Source organism: Berghia stephanieae, chromosome 4, assembly GCF_034508935.2.
Source record: "Berghia stephanieae isolate SIO BIC M18660-M18661 chromosome 4, UCSD_Bste_1.3, whole genome shotgun sequence".
NCBI classification, from domain to species: Eukaryota; Metazoa; Mollusca; class Gastropoda; order Nudibranchia; family Aeolidiidae; genus Berghia; species Berghia stephanieae.
The window spans coordinates 40,359,697-40,377,749 of NC_088363.1; the positions used below are offsets into that span (position 1 = coordinate 40,359,697).

The following is an 18,053-nucleotide window of genomic DNA, read 5'->3' on the forward strand; positions in this document are numbered from 1 at the left end:
TTGGAGGAGGAGGGAGGGTGGGGGAGGGGGAGAAATAAATATTGACTTCACCGGGGATCTAACTTTTCCGATGTGATGCAAGTCCTCTACCAACCGATCTATAGGGACTTCTTTCGCATCAAGTAAATGATTCTAGTATTTAATTTAGATTCTACTATCAGCTTAAGATGTACCTCAAAATTGCTCGACTGAGATTTCTCGTAGAAATGTTTTTACAAAATCAAATATTAATTTTCAAATAAAACCAATAACAATTTCCTATTGGAAAAGTATAATATAATTCTTAGGATATTTATTAGAAGATCAACAAGTACAAAAATAATGGATATACCATGACATCTTTTGACTATTTTTGTAGTAACAAACAGGCGTCAATCGTACCATTTTGAAAAAAGACAGGCAAAACGTATTCCAAAATCATTTTTCTTTCTTTTTTAAAATCAGTGATAAGAGTAACGAGGGTATCCGCCATAACTGTGGCCATAACCACTATCATGACCGCTACCATAACCATTTCTATACCCACTACCAGAACGGTTACAATTACCATTATTTCCTTAAGCACCGGAACAACCGTCATAACCGTACCTAGGGTAACCGTATCCTCCATAAACACGTTCAGATGATCCGAATCAAAAACTTCTCTTGTATCTACCTTGTGAATGTCCGTAGCCACTATTTCTTTGACCGTATCCATAACCACTACCCCCATATCCACCACCATAACCACTTCCGTATCCATTACCACTACCCCCATACCCACCACCATAACCTTTTCCGTATCCATTACCACTACCCCCATATCCACCACCATAACCTTTTCCGTATCCATTACCACTACCCCCATATCCACCACCATAACCACTTCCATATCCATTACCATTGCCCCCGTATCCACCACCATAACCTTTTCCGTATCCCTTACCATTACCCCCGTATCCACCACCATAACTACTTCCGTACCCACTTCCATATCCACTACCATAACCTCCATAACCCTTTCCGTAACCACCTCCATTTCCGGACCCGTACCCATACGACCCATATTCAGCACCTCTCTTGCGTCTATTGTAACCGTAACCGCTATTCCCGTTCCCGTAACCGCCTTCATGTTGGCCGTATCCACTTGAACCGTATCCGGATTTTTTATGACCAACACTGCCGTAACCTTCTTTACCATAGGAGGCATCTTCATATTCTTTGTGGCCGTAAGTAGAACTTCCGTGCTCCTTGTGGCCATAAGCGCGACTTCCATGTTCTTTGTGGCCTTGATCAGCCTGTTTGTAGCCATGATTTTTGTGGCCATAACCAGATTTTCCATAACCATCATTGTGACCGTATCCGGAATTTCCGTAACCGCCACTTTTACCGTAGCCAGAATTCCCGTAACTTTTCTCTCCGTGACCATAATCTTTGTGTCCATAACCAGCTTTTCCATAATCTTTGTGGCCATATTCTGATTTACCGTATTCATCGTGCTTATAAGTAGAACTATGGTATTTTTTGTGGCCATAATCAGAAACTCCGTATTTCTTTTGGCCATACGCATCATTTCCGTATTTCTTGACACCGTATCCAGACTTTCCATAACCTCCTTGATTACCGTACCCGGAATTCCCGTAACCAGAAGTTCCGTAACCACCACCGTGACCATAACCGGAATTTCCATGACCATATCCGGAATTCCCGTAACCTCCACCGTTGTTGCCAGAATTTCCATAACCGCCTCCATGACCATATCCGGAATTCCCGTAACCTCCACCGTTGTTGCCAGAATTTCCAAAACCGCCTCCATGACCATATCCGGAATTCCCGTAACCACCACCGTTGTAGCCAGAATTTCCATAACCGCCTCCTTGACCATAACCGGAATTCCCATAACCATATCCAGAGTCTCCGTATGCTCCAAGTCCGTTGCCTGAACTATGTCCGTATCCTTTGGACGGTTGATAGACACGATAGTAACCTTTTCCGTAACCTCGTTCATAACCATGGTCGTAGGCCTTTTCAATTTTGTAGGGCCTGAAGGTAAATGGAAATGAAGAAAGTCAAAGTAAGAAGCAAGATGATTATCTGAGTGATTACTTACACGTAAAAGGAGTAGACCACAAGCTCCCATGTTACAGGAAAATAATATGAGTATAAGGAGTATGATGAGGATGGTGATGATGTTTTAGGGGAATGGTGAAAGTGAAGGATTGTAACGGAAATATTAGGAAGGTAGTTGTGATGATGATGATGATGATGATGATGATGATGATGATGATAATGGTGATGATGATGATGATGATGATGATGATGATGATGATGATGATGATGTTGATGCCAATGATGGTGACGATGACTACGATGTTACTAGTATGCATCTGTGTCAGTGTGTCTATGTCAATATATTGTATTATTTATAAATGTGTAACCAAATGACGAATTGCCACTTTTTTAGGACAATACAGATTATTATTATTTAATTATTATTATTATTATTATTATTATTATTATTATTATTATTATTATTATTATTAATTATTATTATTATTATTATATTATTATTACTATTATTATTATTATTATTATTATTATTGTTATTATTATTATTAGTATTATTATTATTAGTATATAGAACGAAGTTGATGTCACTCAGGTCCTTCTTATTGTTTTTTGCCATCCATGTTTATGAGTAATTCTCGCTAAACTGTGATATCTATCTATAGATAGTTCGAAGATGACGTCACTCAGGTCTTTGTTACTGTTTTTTGCCATCCGCGTTTATGAGTAATGCTCACTGAACTGTATTAACCTGACTATAAACGTCCATGAATACACACAAACTGTGTGTATCCAATAACCTTTATAGTCAGTTTAATACAGTTCAGTGAGCATTACTCATAAACGCGCATGGCAAAAAACAATAACAAAGACCTGAGTGACGTCATCTTCGAACTATCTATATTTGTTAACGATGGCTTTGATACAACTAACGATCTATTTTCTTTTGAGGCCACATACTTGTCTTTTGACATAACTCTTTGGTCAGTGTCAGGCTATAGATAGTATGCGCTTGGCTAAGAAGCTCAAAACATTGCCACCCGGAAGTGTAGCGGACCAACACATAAAACCATGCGTAACCTTGAACGTTTATAGTCTGGTTAATACAGTTTAGTGAGAATTATTCATTAACGCGGATGGCAAAGAGCAATAACAAATACCTGAGTGACGTCAACTTCATACTATCTATAGATAGTGTGCGTTTGGCTAAGAAATTCACAACATTGCCATCCGGAAGTATAACAGACCAACACACAAAACTATGAGTAACCTTGAACGCTTATAGTCTAGTTAATAAAGTTTAGTGAGAATTACTCATAAACATGGATGGCAAAAAATAACAATAACAAAGACCTGAGGGATCCAACTTCATTCTATCTATATAAGTTTACGAAATCTGTGCTCTGAGCAAGTTTGAAAGTGTGACACACATTCCATGTTTTGGTTGGTCAAAAAAGACTTCTGGTTAATTTGAATTTTTAAAAATCATTCTTACTCTTTCTTGCCATAGCCCTGTCCCAACACAAGACTGACCGCACAGGACAACAAGAGGACAATCACACTCCACTGTGGAAAAATAAATAATTAAAAACTGATAATTTCGGGAGCAGGTACTGATATAAAATATAAATCATAAAAAGTGTTGGTAGAATGGCAAAATACCAGAAAAAAAGTGCGGCTAGTGGTCTAGTGGTATGACACTCGCTTTAGGATCGGAAGGTCCTGGGTTCGAACCTTGCGTTTGGCGCATAGTTGAGTCCTTGGAAAAGGCTCTTTACTCACATTCTCTCATCGTACTCAGGTGTAAAATGAGTACCTGGCCGTAAACAGCGTTGTCTTTGTCCGAAAAATTATAATATCGCCTAACAGGCGGCATGTCCATTCCTACATGTTAAATGTTGTTGTTGACCAGGGACCCCTTGTAAAGCGCTTTGATCACATTTAGTGGATATTGCGCTATATAAAGCTCATTTTTTTTAAAAAAGCAGAACGAGAATTATCATTATCATCATCATAACATCATCATTAAACTCAACATTATCCTCATTTTCATCAACAATCTTAACTTGTATCTGTCCAAAGCAGGTTCCATTATATCTGGTGTAAAGTATTTTGGGGTACACAATAACGTCCTATTAAAAGGGTAACTTGCAATTGCGAGTGTCTGTTTAATGCTACAATACCGGAATAAACTCCGGCTCCATAATCCTATACCTCTGAATGAAAATGTGCGCTATATGCAATACCAAATGAAATGAGGTAAAAAAAAAAATTACAAAAACCTGCGCAATTTATAAAGCGCTTTATCCTCTAAACTCTCATAAAGAGCTTTACAAGAGGACCCATGCCGACATTAACATTTATCTTTCGACAGAATGTGTGTAAAGAGCCTTTCCATCGCTCAACTTTGAGCCGCTCTGAGCGGGCTTCAAATCCAAGACCTATCGGTCCGAGCGGAGTCAAGTGTCATACCACCAGACTACAAAGCCACACCAACCACCCCCCCCCCCCCCCCCCCCAAAAAAAAAATATAGAAAAAGAAAAACAAACAAAAGAAAAAAGACACACACACACACACACACACACAAACACACACACACACACACACACACACAGCTTTATATGGGCTTAAGTTGCTATTCAGTTTTCTGGTTCAACTTGAAATAATACCGAATTAACCCTCTCATTATAAGCTATTTTTAGAATTTCCCCCGAAAAATAAAAAAAAGTGAGCTCTACAACACAGTGTTTAGTAACTAGATGAGCCGGTGTTACCAATACTTAGCTTCTATAACCAGGACAAATCATTCGTTTGGACAGAAAAATATATAAAAACTTACCGCTTACCGTCAAAAGCAGTTTAGATTTGAAGATGCATTTGTTTTCTATCAAAAAACATTCGGTACTAGACAATCCTTGATGAATTTCAACAGTTGTGTTTGAAATTATATCGTAAATTTTTCATGATTCATTCCTCGCGAAATCGTGTTTTTTTTTTCGTCTGTCCAATGGTTGGTGCCCCCTAGTGCCAAGTGCCCTGCCGCCTGCCGTCTGCCGCGCAAAACAAAGGTTTTTAAAAAAGTTTATTGAGAAAAAGATACGGAAAAAAGTGTCCCTAGATAGGTATGCAATTTGGTGCATAAGTGCAGTAAAAATTGGTGCGCAAAATTAGTTCGTAGCGGATGCGAGACTGTGTGTGTGTGTGTGTGTGTGTGTGTGTGTGTGTGTGTGTGTGTGTGTGTGTGTGTGTGTGTGCGTGTGTATGTGTGTGTGTGTCTCTTTCTTTTTTTCTTTTTTTTTGGGAGTGCCTACGTACACGGTAACGGGGCATCTAGCCTCAGGATCTACGTACACGTAAACTGGTTTACCGTTGCAACACAAGTAATAGATGGTCCTCGCTGTCGTGACCGCGCGCGCTCGTGTGTGTGTGTGTGTGTGTGCGTGTGTGTGTGTGTGTGTTATTTAAAAAAAAATCAAAACAATTTTAACCATTAATGGCGAGATTCCATCTTACACTCCCCAAACTCCAGATCTTAGTCTTAATGTTATCATTAAAAGACAAGCTTTGCGATTTATAGTTTAATTGAAGCCCGAGTCGAAATATACTCTTACTACTGCTCTCTTGGTGGAAACGATCTATTCTGCATAAGCAATCTGGAGAAAAAAATCAGTGTCACTGTAAAAGGTTAAAATTTCACGAAGTACGCACCGTGAACACCGCTGTAACAATCCTTTGATCTACGTCATCAGGCAACCCATTGTTTCTTTCATCTTTTCCCATTCCCCCTTACTATCCCCCCCCCCCCATTCCCCGCGCATCTCTCTCTCTCTCTCTCTCTCTCTCTCTCTCTCTCTCTCTCTCTCTCTCTCTCTCTCTCTCTCTCTCTCTCTCTCTTGTCATAGTGTTATCCCTTCCCCTTCCCATCTCATTGTAAAATGAAAACGTTCTGCTGTTTGCAGATACATGTATGATTGTTTTGTTCTTTCTCTCTCACTAGGCATTTGAAAAAAAGCAAAAACCTGAAAAAAAAATACAAAACAACTTAACCTTTTAAAGGCGAATATCAATCTTACTTGGACCAAAAATAAAATCTTACCGTTTTCATCAAAAGACAAAAAACAAATTACAACTTAAAAACTTGAGCTTTTATATAGGGCAATATCCACCCAACGTGCTCAAAGCGCTTTTTATCAATATTCTTACTGCTCTTATGGTGGAAACGTTTTTTTTTTCTGCGTAAAAAAATAATATAAATGACGACTATTATTTGAAAACAAAAAAATCAATGACACGGGCAAAGGGTTAATTGCAGTACTCCTGCATCCTGTGAGACTCCTACGGCACTTGCTAATCATAAAAAAAGGAAATAGCAATCAACAATACTAAGTTGAAAAAAAAAGAAGAAAAAAAGGAGGATGGGGGGGGGGGGGAGCAAACCCAGTAGCAATGCAACCTTTTAGCGGCGAAATTCGATCCCTTGACCTAACACCAAATCTTCTATCATCAAAAGACAAGTAACGGCAAAACTATTATAGACAATTGAAGTCCGAGTTGCGATAGTCTGACTACTCTCTTGGTGGAAACGCTGTATTCCCCGTTAACAATAATAAAGATAAAAGCAAACTAAAAGCAAAAAATTAGCTTCGCTGTTAAGGGGTTAAGAACACCTGCAACTGCAACTGCCAGCATCCTTGAGATGTCTACGTCACCAAGGTCACCAATCGACGTCTCCCTCTCGTCGGCATGCACCCCCCCCCCCCCCTCCACTCTCACGGTGGTGGTGGCGGCGGATAAAAAAGGCCTTTTTTTCTTTTATTCAATCAACTTGACTGCTGGTGGACCCCAGGCCTCTCTACAAGTCCAAGAAATAATACTCACTTTTTCTCTTCGCCAACGAAAATATCTACCCCCTACCGGTCTAATTATTTGTAGCAGACGACAAATTTCTCAAAAAGGTCACGTGACACTGTAAAAACAACACAGGAAGTCCATGAAAGCTTATTTACGACATTTCCTTTGAACCGTGTAAACAACAAAATTTCGTTTTCATTCGACTCAACGGGTCAGACTGGCCGGTATTTTTTTAACGAACTAAAGTTCTGAAAAATCAAAATGTTTCTTAGAAAGTTGAAAGATGCTAGTTTTTGAAACAGAGGTAGGTTTTTAAAAAAAATCTTTATATTTTACGTGAATGCATGCTCAAGGCGAGTTGGACGTGCAGCGGAGGTTGGTAGGCCAAAGGCGAGGCTCTCTATAGCTGTTATCAAAGCATTTCTTTACATGTAATGTACAAGAAAAATCAGAATGAGAAAATTGTCGGTTGCATCGTAACGAATGTGACGATTTTCCAATGGGTGATGAGGAGAGGGTTAAAGAATTTGATAACATGTAGAGCTATGAGGCCCTTGGATTTCTATCGCGTGGAAAGGAAAATTTAAAAAAACTAGAGCTTTTATATAGGGGAATATCCACTAAATGTGCTCAAAGCGCTTTACAAAGGGTCCCTGACCAACATCAACATGTAACATGTAGAACGAGACATAACGCCTGTTAGGCGATATTTCAATTTTTTTTTCGACAGACAACACTGTTAACGACCATGTACTCATTCTAAACCTGAGTACGGAGAGAGAATGTGAGTAAAGAGTCTTTTTCAAAGACTCAAATATGCGCCGAGGGAGGCTCGAACCCAGGACCTTCCGATCCGAAAGCGAATGTCATACCACAAAACTACATAGCCGCAATTGCTAGCTTCCCTGTCGATAGGAAGCTATTCTATCGCAAAGTACTTTCCACTAGTTCTAACAGACTCAGACCCATCTACCCAATCTCTGCTGGGAAAGGGGGGGGGGGAGGGGGGGGGTCAGTAAAAAAATCTCAACTTCAGCCGCCCAATGCATATCAATATGATTATATAAGAATGAATAGTAAAACCAAAAAAAACTAGAGGTGCCTAGCTAAATGAGTCAATAAAATGGAAAGAAACATAAAGGGAGTAAATCTGACTCATAAATAAGGGGACAACACAAAACAAACGACGTTTCTATCTTTGGTCTTTTTCAAGTCAACACGATATATAGCAATGGAGCGAATTATTATTTTAATATTTACCACGATGTTGGACTGAGTCAACATCGATGTTTCAGGCCTTTTCAGCCATCGTCAGGACTGTGTGTTACACGAGTTTGATTAGTTGTGTACAACCAAACTCGTGTAACACATAGTCCTGAAGATGGCCGAAAAGGCCTGAACACTCGATGTAGAGTGACTCCAACATTGTGGTAAATATTAAAATAATATATATATATATATATATATATATATATATATATATATATATATATATATATATATATATATATATATATATATCGTATTTACTTGAAAAAGCCAATAGCCGAAACGTTGTTTGTTTTGTGTTGTCACTTTATTTATGAGTCACATTTACTCCCTTTATCTTTCTCTCCATAAGAATGAAGTACTTACCATCATGGTGAAGAGTATGATGATCTGGATTACGAAAAGAACTGACTCCTCAAAAAATATAGATTTAAAAACCAAAGCGTTTTGGTGGTGGTGGTAGAGGGTCGAGTTCCACCGGCCTGATTCAAAGTGTTCAATCGCAAAAGCTTTTATAGGCTGAATGGGGCGAATTATCTGTTTTGGACACATTGTGTGTGTTTTGTCTGCTCGATCACTGTTTAATTAAAAAAGGGCGATAGTTGCAAAAAAAACAGGTGGATAATTAAATTTAGAAACAACATCGTTAATTAAATGCCTCCTGATGAATAGACTGGTAAATCAGACGAAAGGTTAAACACACTTTGAGAATTGTACTTAACTACCTTGAAAAAAAAAAGATATATGTCATTTTGATTTAGACAGTAGCCAATTAAAGATAAGAATATGTATACTGTAGTGAGCGCCAACTGCATGGTGCTACCGTATTCTGAAATAACGCGTATTAAAAATTTTGGCCAGAAAAGTCGTCCTTCAAATATCGATCGATTAATTAAATTTACGTCATCTTGGCAAACGCCCTAAAAGCTTGGACTTTGCGAATTCCCAGGTTTGAGAGTTTTTGCCAAGATGAGGATAATTTTTATCGATGGTTATATATAGGGACGATTTTTCTGGCCACAATTGTAAATACGTGGTTTTGTCCGTGTACGGTAACACAGCACGATTGAGATAATATGTAAACCCACGATTACTGTTGAATATGTCTTTTGTCTTATAAAAGGTTTCCTGTTAGCTTTTTAAAGCCGTTTTCAACACAGCAAGCACTGATTGTGTCTTTGTTGTACTAAGGAGTTGATCTTTAAAATGTGTAATTTGTGAAATCAATGTATGTTTGAGTGATTGGTTGATTGTAGTTTTAATTAAGAGATGAAGAGTGGAGAGAGAGAGAGAGAGAGAGAGAGAGAGAGAGAGAGAGAGAGAGAGAAAGAGAGAGAGAGAGGGAGAGAAAAGGGGGGGGGGGGGGGTGAGAATGAGAGAGAAAAAGAAAGAGAGAGATATAGAGAGATAAGCATAAAGAGATAAATATATATATATATATATATATATATATATATATATATATATAGAGAGAGAGAGAGAGAGAGAGAGAGAGAGAGAGGAAAGATATATATATATATATATATATATATATATATATATATATATATATATATATATATATATATATATATATATATATATATATATATATGAGCCAAGGTCAAAAGGTGCCAATTTTTTTTCTCAAAATAAAAGTGACATAATAGTCCATTCATGTTTCTATATATGTAGCAAAAACCCTGTACTTCATGAATCAAAGGCCCTTTAGATAACTTTAAGGTCAAACGCAGCATAATATCGTCAACAATACCTATAGGTTGCTGGTGTCACCTGTGACCGGTGACACCAAAAGGAGACAAAAAAACTCAATAACCAAATGATTTTTGTTGAGTATCAAACTTTATTTAGTAAGTTATAGACAAAAAGACACAATCAACAACAATCATAGTACAATAATATTACAAACTATTGAAGAAAATGTTGCTTTTTGGTGTCATCGGTCACAAGCAACATAGAATGCAAATATATTATTTCATAAAAATGTTTGTGCATTAACAACAACAACAATATTGCATATGCTTATTACCAGCATTGTTCAGAAACTTTTGGAATAAAATGTTGGGAAATAATGTGACCAAAGCATATCTTATTTAGCGACATTGTGTCACTTGTGACATTAGACAAATGACACCATTGCTTATGTCACAAGCAATGCCAAATTGCAATTTCGAAAATATATCATTAATTTCAGTCAAACCAGTGTAATAACCACAGTTAAATATGGAATTAAATAATATTTCAGAAACCAAAGACTTCAAAAATAGAAATATACATGGAAATTAGAGCATCTGAATGTGACTTGTGACATAAGACCGGTGACACCATTACTTATGTCACAAGCAACATCAAATCACACTTTCGTCCATAATATATCATTATTTTCAGTCAAAAAAGCACAATAACCTACTCTAAAATGAAATTCAATAATATTTTAAGAAACTAATTACTTTCAAATTGGAAAATTACTTAGAAATTAGTAATACCATTGTTGCTATTACTTTGGTCAAAATCGGCACTAGAACGCAAGTTTGCCTCAATAAATCAAGAATAGCAACTGAACACATGTAATATAGCCTGTTTAAAATGTAATTCAATGACATTTCAAGCTTTGAAGAACATGAAAACAGAAATACATTAGAAACTTCAAACTTAAGTGTCACCTGTGACATTTTAACCAATGACACCAATGGTCACAAAAAGTACCAGAAGTCACACAAACACTAGATAAATATCAGCCATGGTAATGAATACATGTAACCATACGGTAACATCCGCCCTACTGCTCAAATCTGCTAGTTTGTAGTAATTTAGTGTGTTAATAGTAAATCAAATCAAATTTCTTGACAACCCTTCTTTTATCTGGATTCGTCAAAAGCTTTGAGTTTTGTCTTTTTCTTGATTGATACAACCCTGAAACAAAAAAAAAAAAAAAGGAATTACAAGGAAATAATTAATTGTGTCAAAATCAGTCTTATGTGAGATGTCATTATATCATATTTGTAAATAGAATAACAGCTGAAAACATAATTTTTTGGTGACACTTTGTAATATCCAATATCAAGTGTTGCTTGTGACAATGTAAAATAGCGATGACACCAAAGTTCAACTTACCTTTTCTGCCTGGAGCCACGCTGGAAAGGCAAATGAAAGTGCTGTACTTCAAAGACTGGTAAGAAGGGTGGATCAAAATTGCGAATCATCATTTAACGAAACAAACTTCCACGTGTTCACGCATGCCGTGTTGCTTGTGACAAATGACACCAAAACCAATGAACCTCAATATCGGCAACACGGTATACATTTACTCCCAAGATTTGAGTTCAGATAGTAAATCTATGCTTTTTTCTCATAATAAAACATTTTATAAACATTAAACATGAGCTTTAAAGTTTCGTGTAGAGTCTTAGTATTGTGCTGTGTTTGATGACACCAAAGGTCACAAGCAACACCAACTTTTTAAGAACTCTATATGAAACTTAATCAGATATGTAATATACTGCAATTGCTTTTAAAAGTAATTTTTGACTTTATACTATTAGTCAAATTTCAATCACGTGAGCTAAAACATCACATTTAATTTCTACATGATTTCTAAAAAGGTGATGCGTTGACCTCGTTTTGAGCACATGCCAAACAGCATTCAAATTTGACTTTCAAGTTCTTTATTTCATATTCTGTTGAACAGAGTATGTTGAGCTATCTTATTTTATCTCTTCTTCATATTATCAATTGATTACAAGCATTAACCCAATGAAAACAGCCCATAATTAAGTAAAAATCAAATTTTCTTAACACTGGTATCAGGCGGGCACCTTTTGACCTTGGCTCATATATATATATATTATTTAAAATATTTACCACAATGTTTGAGACAGTCTACATTAATGTTTCAGGCTTAATTTGCCATCGTCAGGACTGAGTTGTTTTGTTGACTGTTGTTGTTTCTTGAAGTGGTTCCGGTTTAAAGTTGCTTAACAAGAATTTACGCCGATGGGGACACTTTCCGTACATCTCACTTTTCATGTTGAGTGTGGCTTCATGAGGTTGTTTGATTATAGTATATTTTTCTTCCAGGCATAAGCTACATTGTTTTGATGTTGGTGTGTATCCTGTTGCTTTAGATAAAATTTTCCATGAAATGTTGTGGTCTATTTTGTTGTCTTTTAATTTCCAAATATGTTCGCTGAGTTTTGTGGATGTTTTTTTGTTAGTGTTTCTAAATGTTGAGGTGTGGAGGTTGTATCTTGTTTTGAAATTATTTTCTGTTAGTCCTACATATTTTTCTTGCTTGTTTGTTTTAGTTTATGTGACTGTGGCTTGGTAAATTAAACTTGATTTTCATGAGGTTGTTTGATTATAGTATATTTTTCTTCCAGGCACTTCGAGCACTTTTCGTACCATATTTGTATCAAACACGATTCAATATATATATATATATATATATATATATATATATATATATATATATATATATATATATATATAGAGAGAGAGAGAGAGAGAGAGAGAGAGAGAGAGAAGTCCCAGGTTTGAGAGCTTTTGCAAAAATGAGGGTCATTTAAATCGATCGATATTTAAAGGACGAGTTTTATGGGCACATTTTAAAGTATGGGTTTTTCCAGAGTAGGGTACTCCTCCCATGCATTTGTGTATGCCCTCCCTTGATATTATTCATGACGCTCCGAATTTTCTGAGATCCCAATATCAATTGTCGGCATTAACCCAAAATCTTGATGCCACCCAAAAACTATGTCATATTATAATTTTCCATGCTATGAGATTTTGACCCATTTTACTTTCTAATGATTAAACAGACAGGATTAATCTTGATGTCACCAACATATGTATGTCTTGAAAATTATTCATTCTATAGATGTTAACCTATTTTACTTTCAAATTATGATTATACCAGACCTGCCTATTTAGAAAAAATATTGGTTGTTTTTATAATATAAAATTGTAGTCGCTTTAGATAGTGTGCGCCTGCCTAAGAAACTCACAACATTGCCATCCGGAAGTATGACGGATCGACACACAAAACTATGTGTAACGTTGAACATATATAGTCTGGTTAGTACAGTTTAGTGAGAATTATTCACAATAATGGGTGGCAACCCCCCCCCCCCCCAAAAAAAAAAAAAAAAAAAAAAAAAAAACCCGAAAGATCTGAGTGACGTCATCTTCGTTCTATCTATAGTTAAATTTATAGATCAACTATTAATTTACTTTCACAAAGAATAAATAACACTTCAAATTTTATTTTAATTATGTAGTCTGACATTCAACCGTCGTTTTAAATAAGTTTTAATGACTTTGAGCTGATGCTCACGAATTTCTGAAAATGGAACCAAAATTTCGTATTTCTACGGATGTTTCGTAGTAGTAGGAAGGTCTGAAAAAACAGACGGGATTCGTTGTCAAACAATGTAAATAATATTATAACAAGCTCTAAATAAACAGTGAAATTTACATGCCGTGATTGCCCTTCTGAAAAATCTTGACACTGTTTGACAGGTCGGGGCATCTCGTCAGCCTTAAACAGGCCTGCCTAGTACTCGAAAAATTCGTAAAAATACGATTGTTTGTCTCCGGCTTCAGAGTTGCATAGGTCGCTACTTTGACTCAATAAATCTTGTTAAAAAAAAAAAGAAAGTTTAGTTTCTTAGAACCTATACTCAGGACTTTGAAGCATTTTTGGACCATCCCAAGAGCAAATTGTTTATTTGTGAAGCTATTTAAAGTGAATTTTTCTTTTTTTCTCTCGCAAACTACTAATTTTTAAAATTTCAATTAGGCAGCTCTGGTCTTAAATAATTTATTATAAAACTTGTGACAAACCTGACGTTTACATATTTGCAAGTCTGTTGACCCAAATTCTTATTGGCTCATTGTTGTAATGTAAATATATTTTTAACGTATGCTTATATATCGCGCGATATCCACTGAGACAGTGCTCAAAGCGCTTTACAATGGGTCCCAAGCCAACAAAACACTTAACATGTTGGACATGGCGTGATGCCTGTTGGGCGAAATTACAATCTTTGTTTCCAAAGGAGACAACGCTGTTAACGGACAGGCAGTAATATTACTTGGATACGATGAGAGAATGTATATAAAAAAACGTCTTCCAAGGACTCAATTATGCGTCGCTCAGATCGGGACTCGAACCCAGGACCTTCGGATTCCAAAGACGAGTGTGATACAACTAGACCACACATATACACATATAGACGCATATATACTCTCAAACCAATAAAAAATATCATACTTCATTCCCACCCAATCTAAACTTATTAAAAGGGGATGGTTAGGTTGTTGAACTACCACGTGGTCTGAGGGAGTGCAAGTCTTTACCTACCTTTAAAAAGAATCGTAAGACACATTTTTACTGTATTTGTTTTTATTGACTCTATGAATCCTTGATTTGGCTATGAAGTATTATTATTATTTTATTTTTTTCACTTAAAATTGATATTTATATTGTAAAGTGCCCAGAGCTTGTGTTTTACACGAGAATGAGCGCTGTATAAATGTGTATTATTATTATTATTATTATTATCATTATTATTATTATTATTATTATTATTACAAATTTATTCGTCTGTAGTTCTACATTCAACGTGTTTTGTTAATAAAGGGGAAATCCGAAACGTCCATATTATCTTTTTTCGTTTATTAAATTGAAGGTGACATTCAATATCACATTGTTATTTATTTATTTGAGCTTCGAGCAGCAACATTTACATTACTGGATTGGAAACCTGTCCACTTGTATATGAATTGATTGCTCAATCAATAGGCTTCAACAGTTGTGACGTCACTTCCCTCGTAATGCCGCATAGTAACTTAATAACTGGTTCTAAACTATCGGAACAATGGCGTACGCCCTTATGAAATACTTCTCCGAAGAGCATAAAGGTGTATCCAGAGGAGAAAAACATTATAAATCTGATCATGTTTTGACGTTTATACATTCTAATCACACGACATGTGAAAAGTTCTAGCCAGCATGAAGAATAAAAATACCGATTTTCTTTGTTTAGAACCAAGCTGCTTGTTGCTGGACGGACGTGACATCAGACTATTGACTATTGTGCGGCTGTACGGTCTAGTGGTATAATACTCGCCTTTGAACCGTAGAGTTCAGGGTTCGAGTCACGCTCTGATAGGCGCATAGTTGAGTCCTTGGAAAACGTTCTTTACGCACAATCTCTCAATGTACTCAGGCAGTTGTAAAACGACTATAATTGAGCTTTATATAGCGCAATATCCACTAAATGTGCTCAAAGCGCTTTACAAGGGCTCCCTGGTCAACAGCAACATTTAACATGTAGGACGGGACATGACGCCTGTTAGGCGATATTACAATTTTTCGGACAAAGACAACGCTGTTAACGGCCAGGTACTCATTTTACACCTGAGTACGGTGAGAGAATGTGAGTAAAGAGCCTTTTCCAAGGCTCAACTATGCGCCGAGCATGAGGCTCGAACCCAGGACCTTCCAATCAGAAAGCGAGTGTCATACCACTATCCCAAATAGCCGCACGTTTTCAGCTTTGTCTCTGTCGGGGAAAAAATGCAATATTGCTTAACAAGCGTCATTAGTCTCGTCGTTGGCTAGGGGCCCCTTGTAAAACGCTTTGAGCACGTTTCGTGGATATTGCGTAATTTAATGCTAATATAAGTCGAGATTGAGATGATATGATCTCACGTGTGAATCACAGTGTTTTTCTTTTTAAATAGATCAGCAAGCCAATTGAAATATATTCTTTTATGACAATGTCCTTCATTCGATTCATGGAGGCAGAGTTTATCCCAGTTTCTATAATGTGAAAGGGACAATAGCAATTGCTTGCTATCCTTTGGATAGGACGCTAGTCTATCGCAAAGTACTTTTCGCCAAATCTAACAGACTCAGCTACCCATTCACTGATATGTGGACAGGCGGGTCAGAAAAAAAAATATCGACTGCACATGGGATCGATCTCGGTCACTTTGCGTGTGAGGCGAGCGCTCTACCAACTGAGCTATCGGGACCCCCTTTATGACAATGTGATTAATCATAATGTCAAAAATTTAAACCAATTAACCAGCTAACTGCCGTACCTTGGAAAAAAACATCTGTCAAAAAATTTGATCAAAAAACTCATCCTTCAATTATCCATCGATTTAAATGACTCTCGTCTTGGGAGAAAGAAAAAAACCTCTCTAACCAGGGATTTAAGAGAGACTTCTCGAAGTCCCAGGTTTGAAAGTTTTTGCCATGATGAGGGTCAATTAAATCGTTCTATAAATGAAGGACGAGTTTTCTGACCCAATTTTTAAATACCTGTTTTCCAGAATTCGTCAGTTAACCGATTTAGTTAGATTACATTTCGATATGCTTGAAGAGACGAAATGAACTGTGAAGTTGATTGGATTTTATCTCCCACACGGGGATATTGTATAGACTAACGGTGCATGGGGTATTTGAACAAAGACCGAGATATTTGCATTCTTCGGCGTCAAAATAATATATCAAAATCCACATTGACAGGAAATCAGATTGTTTAGAAGATTAGACTGTGCCACGAAATATCCGCAATGCTTTATTATCATGTTCAATGCTCTTCACAAAGCTTTGATTATTATCCTCACAAGCTATACGGAACAATATCTCCGTTCCATTCAAAGCTCGTTGACAGTTAGGCGTTCTTTTTCTACTAGCACTCCTAGACAATACCCACAACTGCATGTCGTTATGGTACTCATTCACATCTGAGTCGAGTGGGGTAATACGTGTTAAGTGCTTTATTCAAAGACATAACGCCAGGACAGGAATTTTACAGGATCATTCTGACCCATCCGGTTACGTATCACGCTTAACATTGAATTAATTTTGCAACAAGACGAGACACCGAAAAGCTGAGCTCCCAAGCCAGTCAATTGTGACTAATAAAAACGCGGTATTTGTGGTACACCCTCACGCCCGTTGGACAAATGAAGTTGACGTCACTCAGGTCTTTATTATTGTTTTTTTTTTTGCCATCCAGGTTTATGAGTAATTCTCACTAAACTGTATTAACCAGACTATATAGATAGTATGCGCTTGGCTAAGAAGCTCATAACATTGCCATCCTGAAGTATAACGGACCAACACACAAAACTATGTGTAACCTTAAACGTTTATAGCCTGGTTAATACAGTTTAGTGAGAAGTACTCATGCATGGCAAAAAACAACAACAAAGACCCAAGTGACGTCAACTTTATTCTATCTATAGATAGTATGCACTTGGCTAAGAAGCTCATAACATTGCCATCCGGAAGTATAATGGACCAACACACAAAACTGTGTGTATCCATGAACGTTTATAGTCGGATTAATACAGTTCAGTGAGCATTACTCATAAACGCGGATGGCAAAAAAAAAAACAATAACAAAAACCCGAGTGACGTCATCTTCGAACTGTCTATACGTTCAAGGTTACACATAGTTTTGCTGTTTATTCTTTATCGTTCCGGATGGCAATGTTGTGAGTTACTTAGCCAAGTGCACACCATCTATAGATAGTATGCAGATGACGTCACTCAGGCCTTTATTATTGTTTTTGCCATCCGCGTTTGTGAGTTGTTCTCACTAAACTGTATTAACCAGACTATAAAAGTTCATGGTTACACAGAGTTTGTGTGTTGGTCCGTTATACTTCCGGATGGCAATGTTGTGAACTCCTTGGCCAAGCGCATTCTATCTATAGCTGGTTGTTAACAATCGAGAGAAGGAAGTTGACATTGCTCTGATCTTTGTTATTGTTTTTAGACAACTCATTGTGTGATTAGTTCTTATTAGAATCGATCAATAAGTCAGTGAACTTTAAATGTTACACATAGTTTTATTTGATGGTA

General features: G+C 36.8%; 1 protein-coding gene across 1 annotated transcript in view; it reads right to left on the reverse strand.

The window, feature by feature from the left end:
- Nucleotides 1-272: 272 nt before the first annotated feature.
- LOC144971772 (uncharacterized) overlaps nt 273-18,053 on the reverse strand; it is a 47,114-nt gene continuing 29,333 nt past the window's right edge. The window contains exons 4-5 of the mRNA XM_078912845.1: nt 3,542-3,612; nt 273-2,022 (exon numbers count right to left, since the gene is read on the reverse strand). Of these exons, the coding sequence (XP_078768971.1) occupies nt 633-2,022; nt 3,542-3,612 (1,461 nt within the window). The 3' untranslated portion in view covers nt 273-632. The remainder of the gene's footprint in view (nt 2,023-3,541; nt 3,613-18,053) is intronic.